The sequence below is a fragment of the Drosophila willistoni genome (genome assembly GCF_018902025.1).
Source record: "Drosophila willistoni isolate 14030-0811.24 chromosome 2L unlocalized genomic scaffold, UCI_dwil_1.1 Seg168, whole genome shotgun sequence".
NCBI classification, from domain to species: domain Eukaryota; kingdom Metazoa; phylum Arthropoda; class Insecta; order Diptera; family Drosophilidae; genus Drosophila; species Drosophila willistoni.
In genome coordinates this window covers 10,241,558-10,260,000 of record NW_025814047.1, presented here as the reverse complement: position 1 = coordinate 10,260,000, position 18,443 = coordinate 10,241,558, and the positions used below count along the sequence as shown (strand labels likewise).

Genomic DNA, 18,443 nt, shown 5'->3' with positions numbered 1-18,443 from the left:
ACAATTGAAATGTGTCGAACTCGTAAACACAGATCATAAAAACCAAACAATCCTATTGATGCCTTAATCGTTTGACACAATTCACACCTAAATGTAAAATAAAGAATAATTACAAACCGTTTATTGGCATCCATGCATCGGCAATCTAGTGGTTTCCTTCACAAGGATTTATTGGAAATTGTAATGCAGCTATGTGCCAAGCAAGTGGTGTCTTTATTTATTAACAAAAAAGTTATAAAAGCAAAGCTTGGTACCGTCCTTGTGCAAAAGAAAATCTCTATTGAGAACAACCTCAAAATCAATTATTAAAAGACCGGGTGCCCTAAAAGGACAAATTTTTTTACTGTTTTGATTCAAAATTTATCAAACCTATTATTTTGGCTAACTGAAAAAGTGTGAACATTCTAAATTATAATCAAACAAATTTAAAAAGCTGTTAATTATCACACGTATTACTCAATTGTTTTACTCAATTATAGTATTACGAATCATAAAAAATCTGTTTCTTCGATTGCTGAACTTGCCACATTATTTTTATTTAGACCTTTTTCAAATCCTAAGCGTCACACCTATTATTATTTTAACATCATGTGACCTCTGCTTCTCCTTCCTACGTTGCTATTACTACCACTCACCTCAGCGTTTTCCTCCTCCTCTTCCTTTTTGATTTCAGATGTTTCGGGCATTTCAAGATTTAAAACTGCATTTGATATTATATTGGCGCTACTGCCCCTCCCATCAGCGCCGCCAACCTCTATGGCAGGGTTTGCCAGATGTTCCACATATTTGCTGAACTTCTGTTCCTTAATAACGGATTTCTCCAACTCTTCAGGCTCAGAGTCCAAAAGTTCAATGGTTACGCGACAATCAATTTTATACTATAATAGAATCTCAAGAATTATACAGTAGCTATAAAGTTGTCTAATTCAAATGACCACTTACAATGTAAACCTTAAAGCAGTTTTCTTCATTAAGTATATTCTCTGCCTTTCGCTGATAAACCATCTCTTTCTCATTGTACTTGTTAGCGTCTCTGCAAAAACCGCCAGTGCTTCCGCGCCTCTGTTCCGTGGCATAAAGTTCTACACAGTCTAAAGCAGCTCTCTCAGTAACACAATACTGAAGCTGACGTACAGCATTAGAAACGACCTAACGACGACAATAATAGAAATAAAATAAAGCAATACTCCCAAATCACCAATATGCTGCTAATGATATGCCGTGACATGATCAAAATCGATAGTTTAGCTTCATGAGTTTTTTAACTTTATCACGATGATTTTATACATTTTTTGTGGAAGTTTTTTTTATCAAAGTTGCCTTATTTCCGAAAAGGGTTTTCTTTTCATTTGGTTCCAAACTTCTAAAATATTCAACTATAACTCTTGGTAAGATTTTCAGCTGTTCGAGACCTTTGGACCAAAATGTCAAAAATTTTAATCTGGGTCCAATGGTTTCTTTTGCTTGTTCATATTATAATATTTTATTGTGCTCAATGCAGCAGAATATACACCAGAGGTTAAAATACACATTTTTAAATATGGTAAAAATATTAAACTAACTGTATCCAAATCTTTCCAAGATTTATAGCCTGTTTAATTCTAAAAAACTTTGAGGCAGAAAGTTTATAAAAGCAGATGGAAAATAAGCCTTTTTGAAAAAAGAGCTAATTTTATAAAAAACTTGCTCAAAAAATGTACTATGAAACCATCATGATCTTCAAAAACTAGCCATCGAGTTTGGTCGTATCTTTTTTTTTTTAACTTTCACAGTGTAATCTTTCTACCTACCTTATCGAGCGTGAAAGATATGTAGGCGTAGATACCAAACATTTCTCTCATTGTATCCTCAAACGTATTCGAGTCCATATTACCGTCTAGCACATTCTTAAGCATATCAAGGAACGTGGGATAGTAATCTTCCATTTGAATGTCTGGCTTGGGCTTCAGCCGCAGCGCTGTAGCAGTGCTTTCACGCCGATTTGCTCGACTACGCTCTTCCTCAATTGCCAGTAGACGTGCACGTTCATACATCGCATGCAGGCGGTCACAGAGAATCGCATGAAGACGCAGAAACAAATACCAATTATTATTGGCAAAGAATAACGAATACGACTCATCCTGGAACATAGTAAATAATAAACAATTGTTTATTACAGTAATTGGAACGTCCAACATTAACTTACCTGATGTTGACTTTGAGCATGCAAAGGCAGCAAAGAAGGATGTGTGTGGGTCAACTCTACGGAATGCTTTTCTTGCTTTACTTCAACATCAGGAAGCGAAACTTCACCTTCCCGTGAACTATTAGATGAGGAGGAGACTATAGAATATGTTGAGTTTATGTTGGTATTTGTTTGCTCATCTCCTCTACTACTTTGACTCAAAAAATCTCTCTTAGCGTTTAAAGTCGTTGCTGAGCACCCGAGATCGTCTACTACTGCAACCGTTGACGTCGACGGCCCAATGTCATCGGTTGTAGAGCTGGTCCCAGTTGCGGTATTGTTCGTTGCATTTATCGGTTTTCCAGTAATAGCCGCACCGACTTCTTTTTTAACTGCCACAGATGGGCCGCTTAAACTTCGTACAGGCGAAGACGTTGCGCTGGAGATATTTTCGCTGTCCTTGTTGCAGGTAATGTCAGTAGACGATAACATTTCTGAGGTCCTATGCAATGGCACCAAATCAACGTCCACTTTTGTATTGTCATCTACCAAAAATTGAAAGGCTATAAAAACGATTCGATTTTTGATTCGATGTGTGTGTGGTAATTGAATAGGTTGGTTTTGTTTGGTTGTTGTTATATGTGATCAGATGCGACGTAGATGCGATCAGTGTCCACAGTAATTTGTATAAATCAACAATAGTTTTGTTATATATTTGGTTATATTACAATATAAAATATGATGAAACACAATAGGAAAAAAGAAAGAAAAAAACCAAAAACATTTACGGTATTAAAAAAAGTAACACAATTTAATAATTAGTAACTGGCTCAAAAAGGGGAATTACTTTCACGTCTTTTTATACCCTTGCGGAGGATATTATAAAATTGGTCAGATGTTTGTAACGTACAGAAGGGGACGTTTTCGACCCCATAAAGTATATATATTCTTGATCGGTATAAATCGATATAAAACATTATATCCCAAAACATAAACTGTATACGCACATATACATATATATGCGTATATATATGCATGCACACATACAATCGGTTTGCAAAGGGCATGGATGACGAAGAAGATATTGCGTGTATAGCGAATAAAAGGGACTTTGAAGGTTTGGTTTGTATGGATGAATTGAGTACTACAAAATTTTCAACTTGTAAAAATATTATTGGCAAGGACTGCAAGGGTATATAATCTTCGGCATGGCCGAGGTTAGTTTTTTTTTTTGTTATTTTGAGTTCAATTGCATGTTAGTTACAATGTGTAAATTAAATTTTATTCCATTATTTCATATATTGGCATTTCTCCACATGATGAGGATGTAAAAGAACGTTTAATAAAAACAAAGCACTTTTTTCTTAGGTTTAATGTTAGCACTCCCATAGAGATTTTTGTATTAACTAGCGTTAGTGTTAAAAAATAATTCAAACTGAATTTCTAGACTCAATAAATATGAGCTTAAGAAAATAGAACGCTCATTTGTGATTAAAATTCTTAAGGATCCCTATGGAATCTATATAATATAAGAGTCGTCGAATAAATAGTATTAACTATTTACGCGCGGTGATTTAAAACATATAATGTATATAGTCAGAAGTTGTTGAATTTGCAGGGCTAATGATATGCCACTGTTGTATAACTGTTGTATAACTTACCATCATCACGCTCATCGTCGCTAAGCGGCTGCCTTGGCGCATAAAAGAGATCAGGCACAAATTGTCGAATAATTTGTTTGATTTTCTGCTTTTCTTGCTTTTGAATACCGGTCTGACGTTTAACATGATGGATAAGTAAATTAGCTGCATCATCCAAAATTGTTTTGTCTTTATAGGGCAATATTAAATGTGGTCCAGTTGAGTCCATCATATCATCCTCTTGATCATGACGTTCATCGTACAATGTTTCAATTTCATTGAACAGGCTCTTGGATCGCAGAGCCTTCATGTCATTGGGCTTAAAATTAATTGCTTGATGATCCAGTGATTTGAGGTAATACTTCTCATTTTGTTCGCGCCATTGTTTGTTGAAGTTCTGTTTAAAGGAAAATATAAACACCATTAAAAAGAAGGTATTATTAATTTTTTGTTGTGATAATGCAAACCTTTTGAGCATCTCGCCACTCTTCCTCTTTCACTTTCAGGCGCTTAAGAACGATAGGAACAGCCACGGAAGGGCTTTTCTTCATTCCCTGAATGATTTCACCAGATTTGTCGCCATAAATGCGGTGAATGGCTCGCTGATGAATGGTCTGAGAGGTACCACCCAAATGGTCATCCAAATGAAATTTGGCTAGTTCTTCCGAGGACATCCGTGACATTTTTTTCTGAACATTCTCCAAAACTCGAATGGTAGCACTATTGACCTCAATTACAAGGTCCAATTCGAAGCGTTCATCCTCAGTTCTGTGAATATTCCTTTTAAGGTTTAGAATATGTGTGGGGTTGGGTTAATTCAAAAATAAATGAAAGCCAAAAAGAAAGCAAACAATCAAAGAAAAGTGACCAATATAAAACTCAAGAAAGTAAATTAGACTTAGATAGAAACGAAAAAGTACACAAAAGAAAGTGGAAAACGAATATAAATATGTCTTTTACCTGTATATGGTCTCCTCGAATTGGGTCTTTCTGGAAGTAACAAATGTGGAATCCTCACTAGCCCAAGTTGGAAATGAGACCCACTTATCGTTAAGAACTTCTTTGCATAATGCCGTTCTGCCACTGCATTTCTTTGGGACTGTGGACGGAGGCAACGCACAATAAGAGGCCCCAAGACGCTTGCATAAAGACAAATCCACATCTTGCACATAATCGGCTGAGCTTTGATGAATACCAGCCCGATCATTGGAACTATTACTGCCACCTTGACGCTGTTGAGTGGCTGCCAATGGTAAACCGTCAATAAGCCCGCTAACAGGTCCTCCCACAGTGGGTCCAAGAAAATCGGTAAACCAGCGCAGCAAATCGGGAAATTTCGTCAAAAATGGCGATACAAGACCCAATAGTTCCGTTTTAGAAACGATTTCTTGATTAAATAGTGTAAGGCATCGCAGGAAATTATCATAAACATCTGGACTGCGTAATGCCTTGCGCACCTTATCGAAAAACGCAGCATCCGAAATGGTGCATTTGCTCGATGCTTCCGAAAAGCTAACATCTCGACAATACGGTTTCGGTCTTTTTGCCGGAGGGGGTCCGCCACTGCTACCCGGATGTTCTTCCAATGGCCTTCTGGAGATAGATAAGGGACCTGAACCAAGTTGATTGTGATGTGAATGAAACGAATTTGTGCCAGTTGGAAGCGGTGTCGTCGCATAACCGACACCAGGTGAACTACGATCCAATGAATGATCGCCAAGATTCGTTATACTGGATAAACCGCTTCCTCCATATATAGGTGACTTTTTCATGTGTTGGCCAATGCTTTGATTTTGAGCGTGATGGTGATGACTCCCAACATATTTTTGTACGTGATGATTATTGCGATGCTCCTTATCGTAAGAAAGAAGGCCACCTGCGCGGAGATTACCGACAGGATGACCACTTACGGTATGATGTCCAATGCCTGGTGCCCTTTGATTTGGCTGTAAGCCAGATGGCAAGCCAGCGTTATAGTCCTTATCAAAAATAACATCATTTCTATTGGACAAACCGCTGCCCATCGCGTGATTCTGTTGCTGGGAGTTATTGTTGTTGTAGGTCTTTATACTGACACTTGTATTAACAGCCGACAAATTTCCAATTGCAGCCGCATGTGCATTTGCACTATTTTCAACAGAAGAAAGGGTAGCTCCACTACTTAAATGAAGCGGAGATCCGCCACTGTGCGGTGTTGGTAATGACGTTGTTGATGACATGCTAATATGAGCTCCGCCACTTAATGTGGCTGTGGGTGGGCGTTGCTTATTCTGTTGTTGGTCATGATGATGATTGTGTATAGCTGCTGCCGACGATTTTGAGAGATATTGACCCCCGCCTGAGCCCGTCGGAGCTGCAGCTGATGATTGATGATTTGTGGCGTCCGGAAGAAACTGGCCGAATTCCCTTAACAAATCTTCATCTTGTCCAAAGAGCTTGGCGACTTGTGTATACACTTCTTGTTCCGTGAGCATTTTACCCTGATTTAGAGTACCCTCCTTAATGACTTTCTGCTCCTTTTGATAGGCATGAAGAATCTCGAGAAATTTTTTATATTTAGCCGGTTGGTTTTGAAAACGGTTCTTCATTGGAAAACATAAAAGTAAAAGGTATATATATACTGTTAGCTGAAAGGATGAATTATTAGCTTACCTTGATCTTGTTAACATAAGTAATGGCATGATTAAACTCCACTGGTTGATTTTGTTGTCCCGTTGTCTCACCCAGTAGAATAGATTGATGCGCCTGTTGTATGTGATGTAGATTGTGCTGGTTACCTGCTGCTGCAACTACTCCCATTCCTGTTCCACTGCCACCTCCATGCGGACTTAATTCACTTAACGAATTGGGGGTAGGTGGCCCACCCACCACAATACTAGTTGTTGTTGCTACTGGAACGGGAGGTCCACCGTGTCCTACTTGACCAGCTGTAGGCGTTATTGTGGCACGCTCACGATCACGAGAGTAATTCTGTGGCACGTTGTGTCCTCCCGCAGACGATACTGATATTGTATGCGGTTGGCCGCTTGTAGGCGAGCTGGTCACGCTCACGTGTACATGGCCGTGCGGCGCTCCTGGCGATTGCGACTGAGTGGGTGTAGACTGCTGATGCTGCAAAGCTTGCATAGTGGCTTGCGTCAAAGATGCACCCCCATGAGTCATTAAATTAACAGCTCCCGTTCCTGTTGCATGGATTTGTGCTACGGTCACTGATGTAGTGGCACTACCTGATTGAGATAATGGAGCTGCAGTTGCTGCTGTGGGTGTCTTTAAAGAATGCCCCGCACTAGAAAGTGGATTATTGCCAGTTATCATATGCACTGTGCTAGTACTAGAAGGTGCTCCAGGTGGCGAAGGCATTGACACAACTGGCACCGAGCAACCCAAGGCATCAGAATGAATCTCAATCTTGTACCCAGGTGGTAAAAACATGTTAAAGCCATATATCAACTCTGTGTGTCCTTTAAAAAGTGTGGATACGCGTTCTATTACCCCTGGGGTATCTATACAGTGACTCTTAAACTCCTTCATAATGTCCAAAAAGTTATTATATATTTGCGGCTGATCCGCATATTGATATTTGACCTGGTCGAGATAGCTCAAGGCGTCTTCCACTTTAAGGCGAGGCGTGGCACTGCCTCCGCCAGATGATTGCCCGCCTTGTGGTGGCGTTATATTCCCTATACTAATTGGATTTGCTGATGATGGAGGAGTAGCTTGACCCGCCGGCGGCGTCTGTGAGGTGCTTAAAGTTTGAAGCGGCTGTGATGACGTTGATGAAAGATTACTGACTACGGCAGCAACACTACTTTGGGTCTGGGTGCCACTTATTGTTCGCTGTCGTACGGGCTGACCTGTTTGAGGGTTGCCTGATATACTCTGCGAATTAGCCGGCAGTGGTCCAGAAGATGGTACACCACCAGTAACATGAATTTGCACAGTATTGCCATCGGCTGTGCCAGTTTTAAGGGGGCCTCCAGCTTGAATAGAAGCCACGCTATACGCTGGAAAAAGAAAGTTTTTATTAAATCAACACAATTTGTATCAGAATTTATTGGCTTACTTGTGGTAAATTGTAATGTTTGAGTTCCTGCAGTTCCTGTTGAGACAACTACAGCACCTCCTCCTCCTACTATTGTAGCAGCCTGAGTTGCAACCACACCTGTGGTCGGATTATCCACAAGTGAGCTGGTTGTCTTCAAATTCGTTGCCGTGGGCGTGGTCGACGGCAAATACGCTATGGTCTGGGCGCCTCCATGCTGTGGAGTCAAAAGCCGATGATGAATGGAGCTCATTCCACTAATTGTAGCATTGTGTGCACTTGGTACAACTGTACCAATAGTAACACTCGTTGCATTGACTCCCAAACTGGCACTGCCTGAGGTGGAAATAGGAATAATACCGCTGGCTGCAGCAGCACCACCAGGTCCTCCTCCTGAAACTGGGGCTCCAGGACGTGTGCCAAACTGCACCTCATCAACGCGAGTGCGCTTCATCATCTTCTTGTTTTGTATTTGTTTGGTTGAGTTTTTTTCTATTGCTTATTACTACTGAAGATTATAATTTTATTTCTGATGTGTCTCTTGTTGGATTTCCTACCGTCTTTGATTACTAGTTTAGATTTTCGCTCCTTGCGTGTCTTTTTTTTTTTTATTGTTTCTTTTAAGATCGTATGTGACAATAATATATATCTGCTAACGCTCGCAGTCGCCGTTTTTCCAAATGTTTCAATGCCAGAAGCTTATACTCCACTTCTTCAAATCGCGGATATTGATCTTGGTGTAAAATATGTGGTCTATGCATTTGGTTTTCGCAACGCTAGCGCGATATGCGCTGCAAATCCACAAAATTTAAGAGTTGGGGTTTTGTAGATAAACGTTCCAGTACAATGTTGATTTTAAAATTCTGGAATGAAATATAAGATTCAAGATTAAATCCAAAATAAGGTAAAACTGAAACATATTTTTGTTGTTTGAATGTATGCATTTCCACTGCAATAATTGTTCGCATTGCTTTTTTTTTAAAGCTTTAGCATAAATTTCATTTAAAGTAAATTCAAGTATTTTGTTAGAAGCACCAGGTTAGTTTGTCTGCCAGTGACAATTTTTTTTACTACAAACATGATTTTTAAACAAAGTTTTGTTTCACGGATATGGGTTTATCGATTTCCGTAACTAACAATTAAGAATTTAGGATCTAAAAATATTTCATATTTTAAATAAGTGCATAATGTACAGTGAAGATTGCACTAAGGGTAACCTCCAACCAGCTAAAAAAAAATTTGGTCCTGCACATATATACAGCTGCGAACTTAAAAATAGCACCACTTGCTGAGGTTATGTTTTCAAAGGTTTCTTGGCTTCAATTTAAGGCTCAAGGAACATGTGAATACGTTTTTGAATGTTTCAATATTTACTATAAATGGAAGCAAAAAAAAATTTTAATAATAACCAACGTATTGAAAGTTTTTCAAGGATTTTCTTCAAATACTCAAAAAATACCCGAAACTAAAAATAGCACCACTTTTTAAATATTTAGTTAAAATGAAAAAAAAAAAAATTTAAAAAAAATTCATTAATATGTACTGCTTTTATAATGTCAGACCACAGATTTTTAATAGGGGTTAGTCCTGGTGACCGTGCCGAACACTCTAATACATTTAGAGAAATCTCTGAGAAACACTGCCTGGCTTTCTTACTGGTGTGCTTTGGGTCGTTGTCCTGTTGAAAGACCCGTATAAGTGGCATTTTATCCTCAGCCTGTGGTAGCATCACCGTCTCCAAGGTAATTACATAAACATGCTGATCCATAGACGGATTTACGCACTATATTAGACCGACACCTTAATAATAAAAACAGGCCCATATCATGACACTGGATTCGCCATGTTTAACAGTCTTCAGGGTGCATTTGGAGTTATGTGGACGCCAGACGTATACTCTAGAGCCATTTCCATCATACATGACAACTTTACTTCCATCAGTCCATAGCACGTGTCTCTACTTTTGGACAGGCCAATTCTAATGATTTTTGGCAAACTTAAGGCGATTGGCAATATGTCCCGCATTCAAAAGTGGAAGCTTTTTGGGGGCTCAGGCTTAAAAATTGCTCTTCCGAAAGTACTTGCGAACTATTTCGTCGCTAGTCGAGATGTTCAATTCCTTTTCCAGATCGCGTACAGCCTTAAAAGGATCCCTATTGTTCTCTCGGATTAAGCAACCAACTTCTTAAGCAAACAACTTTCTTGGAACTACCAACCAATTTTCAAACTTAGCGATACGATTATCTCTCAAAAACCTGGTTTTAGATGAGTTTTCGCTGTTGCACAGAGCAGTGTTTTCCCCAACCTATTATATTTAAAAGTTTTGGATTTTTTTTAGTGCTAGTGCTTTTAAAATTGACTTCGATCCACGGACTGTTATTCATGTGTTTTTTACAATGTAATTCTGCGAAATATGACTGTATTTTGGCAAATACTGCAAGTGGTGCTATTTTTAGTTTCGTGTATTTTTTGAGTATTTGAAGAAAATCCTTGAAAAACTTTGAACTTTGTTATTATTAAAATTTTTTTTGCTTCGATTTATAGTAAATATTGAAACATTCAAAAACGTATTCACAAGTTCCTTGAGCCTTAAATTGAAGCCAAGAAACCTTTGAAAACATAACCTCAGCAAGTGGTGCTATTTTTAAGTTCGCAACTGTATATATATATGTATATATATGTGTGTGTTGTTTGAATCGCTACTTGCTCATCAAAGCTAGATATTTCGAATATTATTAATATTATATATTCATATATATATACATATTTATATGTATACATATATATATACATATTTATATATATATATACATATTTATATATATAAATATATTTATAAATATATTTACATATATATATACATATATATTTATATATATAAATATGTATATATATATATGAATATATACAATTCGAAATATGTAGCTTTAAATGAGCAAGTAGCGATTCAAACAACACATTCTGTGTATCTACAAAACTTACAAGAGACGAGAAGCAACAACAGCCAAAAGCCGTCAGCCTACAAATACAAAGGGTGGTGAATCCACACACACATTTCTGTATGTACGTATAAATGTATTAAGAGTTGGCTTTCCTTCTCACTGCAGCAAAAGAACCAAAGTCATGAGAGGAAGAGAGACTGGGAGAGAGAAAAATGAAGAATGAGAGTAACATGGAACATATAGAGAGAAGAGGGCAGAAAATAAAAATTTGTTTTGAGAGCTACCAGTCAAAATGTGTTTGCTTATTTTTCACCCGTTTGGGGCCAACAATATGCACTTTGGCGGGCATTTCAGAGTCGCATAAGCAAGGGAAAGCATTTTTTGTAACAACACTTTACATCGATGAAAAAAAAAATCCTCTGCCCACCTACACCGTGTACTTTGCAACATACGTTAACTAGGTGCCGTTTTAAAGTAAAAACTGTACCGCGGCAACGAAAAGAAATAATTTAAATTATTTCGGAGAAAAACGTTTAGCGTCAAAACAATAATATTGATATGTATTAATAAAATGATAAAAATTTAATGTGCCCTTTTGTTTTTGGTTGCCTCTCTCTTTCTCTTTTCTACGCTCTGATGTTATTGAACAATTTTTTTGTTCCGCCATTGCATACCAAAAACATATGTATGTATGTATTTATTTCTCTGTATGTATGCGGTGGTATGTGCACAGCCCCACTCTCTCATTATCACAAAGCCCCCACAAAAATAGGGCGTTCAAGGTGTGCGTGCTTACATGTACATATGTGTGTGCTTAGGAGAGACATGTGGGCACAAATTTTCCCTCCATTTTTCATTCTGCCAATTTCTATATAGTACATATGTATGTATGTATGTAAATAAATAATATTATCTTATCTGTTTTGTTGTAGACAGAAAAAGAGTGCAAGCGTAGATAATTAAATATGCAAAAACTCGATTGCCGTTACTCGGACTTTCAATCTTTCTCTTACTCGCTCACTACGAATTCAAATGTACATATACACACACAAACACATTATTTATACATTCTCTTGGCGGATCTATTAATAAATTTTTGCAAACAAAACATATGGGAAAAAAGTATTTATATGCATACATAGCCAATTCAAAAATATTAAACAACTAAAACTAACTGACTATAATCAAAGTAGCGAGAAAAAAAAAGGAATAAAAACAAGTTGCGATCATTCTTGGGGCCAAGCCATCTGCCAGTCAGCTCTAAAAGCGAATGGCGCATCAAACGCGGCGAACGATGGAAGAAAAAATACAGTCAGTTCATAAGCAATGTTAACAAAAAAAAAAAAAAAAAAGAAAAAAAAAAAACTTGTATATGGACTCTTTTCTCTTCTGGGTTAGCGAGATTGTGTGTGTGCTGCTGTGTGAGAGAGAGAAAACAACCATACCCACATCGCTATATTTGTATGTACGGATATACCAGTCTCTTCTTTTGTTGTTCTCTTTCTCGCGCTCTCCGTACATATTGTTATGTATACAAATGTACATATGTATATGTGTTTGGTTGTATATAAAACCAATTGAAATTGACCTAACCTAAAATTGTCGTATATTTAACATGTTTTTTTTTTCTTTTTTTTTTTACTGAGAGCTGATTTTTTTCGAAATGGGTAATTTACAAATTGTGTTCTAACTTAAACATTTTTTGAGTTGCTTAAAGAATAGATCAAAAAATCCGATGTGTATTTTGGAAACGTACACATATATGTATATAAGTTCGGACGTATGTATAGATGTATTTGAACACAAACACATAGAAATCGATGGCTGTATATGTATTATTATAAACTGACGTTGGCTTTGGAACTGTTGAGGACTGTGTGGCATTAGAAACTTTCACGTTTTACGCAGTATTTTGCACTTGCAAGACTGCTTTCATTCTTTTTTTATTCTTCTTTTTTCTCACACATCACGTTTCACCTTTTTCTCGTATTTGGTTACAACCACGATTTCGGAGAGGTTTTTTTTCAAATATTTATTCCTTTTTTTAAGGAAAATTTGTGCTTATAAAATATTTAATATTTTCCGCAATGACCACAGAATTTTTCACAGTTTTCTTTTTTCACTGAATTTCCACAGATAGTCACATAAATTTGGCGAGAAAACGTTTTCGTACATCTTAACGCCGCCGCAAACATTTTCGATTGAAATGAACGACCAAACCAGGCAGAGAGCGAACTTATCTACTGACTATACATACATATATATTTATATATATGAGCCAGTGTGTATGTGTTTGTGCAAAAGAGTGAGAGGTAGCGCGCGCGCAGTGTTGCTTTGGAATTCATTTGCTATTGATGCTTAAATCAAATAGGGTGGCAACTCGTGCATTAAAAATGGAAACCCATACGTATACAATTCTGCTGCTGTTGGCTTTCATTGGCATTGTAAGAGGCCCATTTTTTTAAACGTATGTCTGTACATATGTATGTATATATGTGTCTATACTGAGGTCGAATGGTGGAAAGTGTGGAGTATAAACTTTAATTTATTATAATATTCCAACAACAGCTAAAATTTAATTAGAATTGCAATAAAAAAAGGAGCTTCCATTCGGCTCAGTTACCGTAATCTTCAATACATAAGTGCAAAGAGTGCTAAAACTAAGAAACAGGGTGCTATTGCAAGTTCCTAAATAACTAACATATCAAACGTCACCCTGTTTTTACATTGCAGGGCTGCGAAATGAGAGAAAGACAAAGAGAGCGCCCACACCCACACATCTACATATATAAGTGAGCGAGAATTGACGATAATGAAATCGACAAAACTAAAATTCAGAAACCAAATGGACTAGCAGGCTTTAACACTGCCACGGTTACACTTTGCAACTACTTTATACATATGTACATACAAATGTATGTAAATACATACATATGTATGTATGTGTATTTCATCTACCTCTCTTATTGTCTCCCCTCAACAAATTCAAACATACATACACATGTATAAATGTATATGTGTGTACTGCACACAGTTTACCAAAACAATAGTAGAATGAAACTCGAACGTCAAAGGAGAAGTCTGGGTCTAATAGAACACGTCCATATTGGATGTCTTCCTTGTGCTTCTTATCTATTCAAACATCCTGTGAAATGATGTTGATGCATGCATAGGCCAATGATGTGCTCAATTTTACAAGCTAGACAACCAGCGGCACATTAGCATTAGCATTAGCAGAGATTATCGATTGCTCACAAATTGCTCATTCACAACGGTCTTTTTTTTCAAACATGTGAGACGAAAAAATATAAGAACGGATGACAGCTATTAGTCGCCGCGAGAAACACAAAAATAAAGTGGGGAAAAAAACAACAGTGTAAACATTTAACTTTTTTTTAGCCTTTAGTTTTTACACATCTCCAGAACAAAAATACATATACATACATATACATACATATGTACATATGTACATAGGCGACTTCAGCAAAAAGGGAGAAAATGTTCCGAGTCTAAACAAATAAACAAGAAAAACATAGTACGCATGTTTCTTTTTTGCTAGAGCATTCCCTAAAAACCTTGGGTACAAAAAGTTAGGCTTTTCGAATGACAATTTTACTGAAATCTGTTTACTGACAAGATTACTGCATGGAGAATAGAAATACTTGTACATACATACATTCGTACATATGTATGTATGTATGTACAAGTATTTCTTTCGTACATATGTATGTACATATGTACATACATTTGCAATCACCAAAAAATTTTCTTTTATAGAAAGCACTAGTTTAATTAATGTTATGTTATATATGTATGTACATAGGTTACTTTTTATATGTACATACATACATATGTACATACATACATATGTACGACACACAAAATTTCCAGACATGCATGTACATATGTATAAATGTATAGTTGTAACCAAAATGCCAAACGACTTTTTGTATAATTATAAATATTCCTCGTGTTATATAGGAACAGTTTTTATTTGCATATATGCATACATACATATGTATGTATATACATCTGTAAATGTGTATTTATAATACATATATGTACAATGTTCCACGATTTGGCACCGAAAAAAATCTAACGAAATATTTTGCAGTGTATGAAATGCGAATCGCGTAAATTGTATTAACTTGTTTTTCAAGTTTTCAGCAACCCAAAACCAAAAAAAAAAAAACCAGACTTAGTCGAAACTTAAAGCGGCGGGCGTAAGAAAATATATTATTTATCAGTGTGTGTGTGGGGCAATGAAAGTTAAGAGAAAACGCATACAAAACATGTATTTTTGTATCTAAGAATTGTACAAACATAATTGGACCAAAATTGTAGAGCTCGATTGGACAAACTCTTTAATTAGAATTTCACAAGACAGAGCCTAAACAAATTGGAGGCCTTATGTACATACGTACCCAGCTCACACTTTACACATACATATATGTATGTACATATGTATATGAATTTTATTCATATGAATTTTATGGCCGTTGCATTAAATTTCAGCATATCTGGCAACACTATTTGGCAGCTGAGCTCTTTCATTTTTACTTTGTTTCGACAAGGTGTGTTAGTGAGTGTCAATTAATTGGGATGTGTCATTGATGTTATTTTTGAAATATTTTTTCTGTTCAACATTATTTAAATCATTGTTAACTATATTTTTGGTTTTACTGTCTAGGCGATTACGAAAAAAATCCGCAGAGACATAAATACATGCACACACCAACGTAACGGATTCATTCATATACTTCTGTTTAAAATGTAATGCCTAAAAACACTTCAAATCATGGTGGAAGTAACAATGACAAAGTGAAGAGTTGCCATTTATTATTCTAACCTCAAATTTCGACATGTATGAGATGAATTGGGCACCAGTAACATTGTATTATATGAATAACGACACTGGAAAAATGTGTTTCTATTGTATTATTGCATATTTTTGTCTTTACCGCCAAGCATTGAATCGAATAAAGTGTGGACACGAATTGAGGTTATATCGAATTTGGTGGCACTGGGCACACAATTTACATACACAACGAGAATGTTCGCGTATTTTACGTAGTTTTACATATGAATGTGTGTACATAAATGTAAATGTATGATTTTTTTTGCTTTTTACTAATGTCCCAGGTGTGCATTGGATTTCTGACTCTTGTTGCTGCTAACAATGTGGGGGAGGTGCAAAGTTGCTTGAGGAATATGTACATACATACATGCATTGAGATAGATTTTATTTTATGCTTTGCACGCAAAACTTGCACTCGTGCATTGGTTTGGTAATTGCTTTTTTAACACATACAGACGCACGAATTGTCGATATACATGGACTTATTCACACATATGCAAATTAATGTATGTACATATGGGAACGTTATAACTAGCCAATATTTCTATGTTTGCTTGATTATAAACCTGTTTGGTTAACTTTTACGCGAGTTTTGCCACAATGTAATATTTTATTGTCGGCAATAATTGATTAAAATTAAATTAGCCGAGTCGCTAAAATTATCTAAAATCCCGTAAACGTCAGTTTTTGCTACGCCGATATCGATAAATTTTCGCAGTTATTTCGCGTAAATAACGACGGGTGGCGCTTGAAAAATTTCAACGTTACCTTATTTTATCGACAAATTATATTTCAGCACTTTAGTTATGGTCACACTCTTGAATGTCAGTGTGGCCAGATAAAGAAAACCAGTGAAAAGGAGCAGAAAAAAAATTTTTCCAGGATCAAAACAGAAGCGAAAATCTGGATCAAAACAGAAAGGGAATTCAGGATCTAAACCGAAAAGGACCAAATTGACCCCCCTTTGCAAAGTGTAGGTGGAAAACAAAACATAATTCAAGTCGCAAGTCGGTCGTCGTCTGTCTCCCGTCTGTTTAAAGTGTTTTAATTTTAGTTTAGTTTTTGCTTTCTAAGTGACTGGTCGTGCCATGAGCGTGTATCTTATACATAGTTGATTTTTCTATTGAAGTCTGCTTGTTCTGGGAGGTTTTTTCATTTGCGCTGCTCTCTTTATTTTCAACATATTCGTCTACGTGCCATTTCGACGCGTATTTGAGCAGCAACAAATAGAGAAACTGCGTAAAAATAGATTCGCTAACAAGTGTGCAAGGAGTCCAAACAGAAGAGAATTTGGATTATCGTTTTAATTATCTTGCTGGCTGTGCATTTAATTCGTGAAAATTTAGTAAGGCCGTTTGCTGGAACTAATTAAAATAAAAAGTCAATTGTTGTTTTGAGCAGTGGACTCATATAAAGTAAATACAATATACGCCCTTGCGAATACAAATAAAAATAAAATACACGTATACATAATACCCACGTTTTCGGCTGCAGACCTATTTTGAATGTCCGAAAATAAAGGCATAATGCTAGCCAAATCTATGCAAAAACATGCAGGACGTGCCAAAGAAAAGGTAAGTTTAGGGCAAAGGTTGTCGCAATGCATTCATTGTTACCTGCATACATTCATATGGATGTATGTACATATGTACGACATTTCTCCCAGATTGTTCCATATATGTACATACATACATACATTCATACATGTGTGGCTTTCTAAGATGTCAAGTCTTTTTTAAGATTTCTTGAATAAGCACATCAATTTTCTTCAAACAGCGATAGCCTACGTTTTAAGTCGATTTTTTAATACGTAAAGAAAGATAATTTCTTAACATTCCGCAACATGCTCACTTGTAAAACATTAAAAAACTATTGTGTGTCCAATTATTTGTTTAACTGATTGCATCTGATCCTGTTTCAGTGGTTTGTCGATTAATTTTAACGGCCAAGTGAAAGTTGCTCTTTCATTTATTTACAGGGCTATGTCAATTCAAAAAAAAAGGGGTGGGAATACCAAATAAAATATGTACATGTGTGACAACGAAAAAAGTTGACCCAAACTAGTTTAGATAAAGATATGTATGTATGTATTCCAATATGAATAAAAATATGAATAAAACCTTTGGAAAAATGTTGTAATCGCCGACCTACCATACCTAAATACATACAGGGCAGTGTTTTGGTGAAATGCAAGCAATGCTGTTGCTTCGGAAAAGGCCTAATTGTTCATTTTATTTATATTTATTATACAGTATCTTGGTCTAATATCTATGTATATGTACATATGTATAAGTAATGTACATATGATACAGTACTACGATCTTGAAAATGAATAGGTATACAAAACTAACAGATTTAATTTTTTATGACGATAGCTTAGAACAGAACGAAGCTTTATGTATGAGAGCTATATGATGTAGTGGTCCGATCCGGCTGAATCCGAGATATACAACCCGTGCAGTATACAACTCTGTAGCTTTAACGGTCTAGCAATAGATTGGGTTGATCCAGACGGACAACCGGACATGATTATATGAACTCGTCTCGTCGTCCTGATCAAGAATATATATATTTTATAAGGTCGAAGACGCTTCCATCTATGCGTTGCACATTTGTGACCAAAATTAATATACCATTTTTGCAAGGGTATAAACATTTATAATTATATATACATATATAATTTACACACATACCTATGTATTTTTAAAATTGCATAGTTTTTCTCTATCTTTCTCTGTGGTAAACGATAAAGAGAGCTAAGAGTAGTGGTGACGGCTATGGGACGACGCAGCATCCC

General features: G+C 36.4%; 2 protein-coding genes and 2 long non-coding RNA genes across 9 annotated transcripts in view; 3 read left to right on the top strand and 1 right to left on the bottom strand.

The window, feature by feature from the left end:
* Nucleotides 1–13,004, bottom strand: part of LOC6652378 (paired amphipathic helix protein Sin3a) — an 18,156-nt gene extending 5,152 nt beyond the window's left edge. The window contains exons 1-10 of one of the 4 annotated variants that reach the window (XM_023181021.2): nucleotides 12,766–13,004; nucleotides 7,868–8,709; nucleotides 6,457–7,808; nucleotides 4,765–6,386; nucleotides 4,272–4,584; nucleotides 3,826–4,201; nucleotides 2,186–2,727; nucleotides 1,791–2,120; nucleotides 943–1,149; nucleotides 636–878 (exon numbers count right to left, since the gene is read on the bottom strand). In XM_023181021.2, the coding sequence (XP_023036789.1) occupies nucleotides 636–878; nucleotides 943–1,149; nucleotides 1,791–2,120; nucleotides 2,186–2,727; nucleotides 3,826–4,201; nucleotides 4,272–4,584; nucleotides 4,765–6,386; nucleotides 6,457–7,808; nucleotides 7,868–8,303 (5,421 nt within the window). In that variant the 5' untranslated portion in view covers nucleotides 8,304–8,709; nucleotides 12,766–13,004. Of the gene's footprint in view, nucleotides 1–635; nucleotides 879–942; nucleotides 1,150–1,790; nucleotides 2,121–2,185; nucleotides 2,728–3,825; nucleotides 4,202–4,271; nucleotides 4,585–4,764; nucleotides 6,387–6,456; nucleotides 7,809–7,867; nucleotides 8,710–12,765 lie in introns of those variants that run through there. The other 3 variants (XM_023181023.2, XM_023181022.2, XM_023181024.2) reach the window with 3 other exon arrangements.
* Nucleotides 13,005–13,094: 90 nt separating this feature from the next.
* On the top strand, nucleotides 13,095–14,323 carry LOC124459962. Its single transcript, XR_006953920.1, has 2 exons — nucleotides 13,095–13,255; nucleotides 13,522–14,323. It is a non-coding gene; the product is annotated as an uncharacterized LOC124459962 (long non-coding RNA).
* Nucleotides 14,324–15,330: 1,007 nt separating this feature from the next.
* On the top strand, nucleotides 15,331–15,531 carry LOC124459963. Its single transcript, XR_006953921.1, has 2 exons — nucleotides 15,331–15,362; nucleotides 15,479–15,531. It is a non-coding gene; the product is annotated as an uncharacterized LOC124459963 (long non-coding RNA).
* A 959-nt stretch (nucleotides 15,532–16,490) lies between these two features.
* LOC6652379 (amphiphysin) overlaps nucleotides 16,491–18,443 on the top strand; it is a 39,675-nt gene continuing 37,722 nt past the window's right edge. For 2 of the 3 annotated variants that reach the window (XM_023181069.2, XM_015176512.3), the window contains exon 1: nucleotides 16,491–17,220. In XM_023181069.2, the coding sequence (XP_023036837.1) occupies nucleotides 17,152–17,220 (69 nt within the window). In that variant the 5' untranslated portion in view covers nucleotides 16,491–17,151. The remainder of the gene's footprint in view (nucleotides 17,221–18,443) is intronic. The other variant, XM_002074551.4, reaches the window with a different exon arrangement.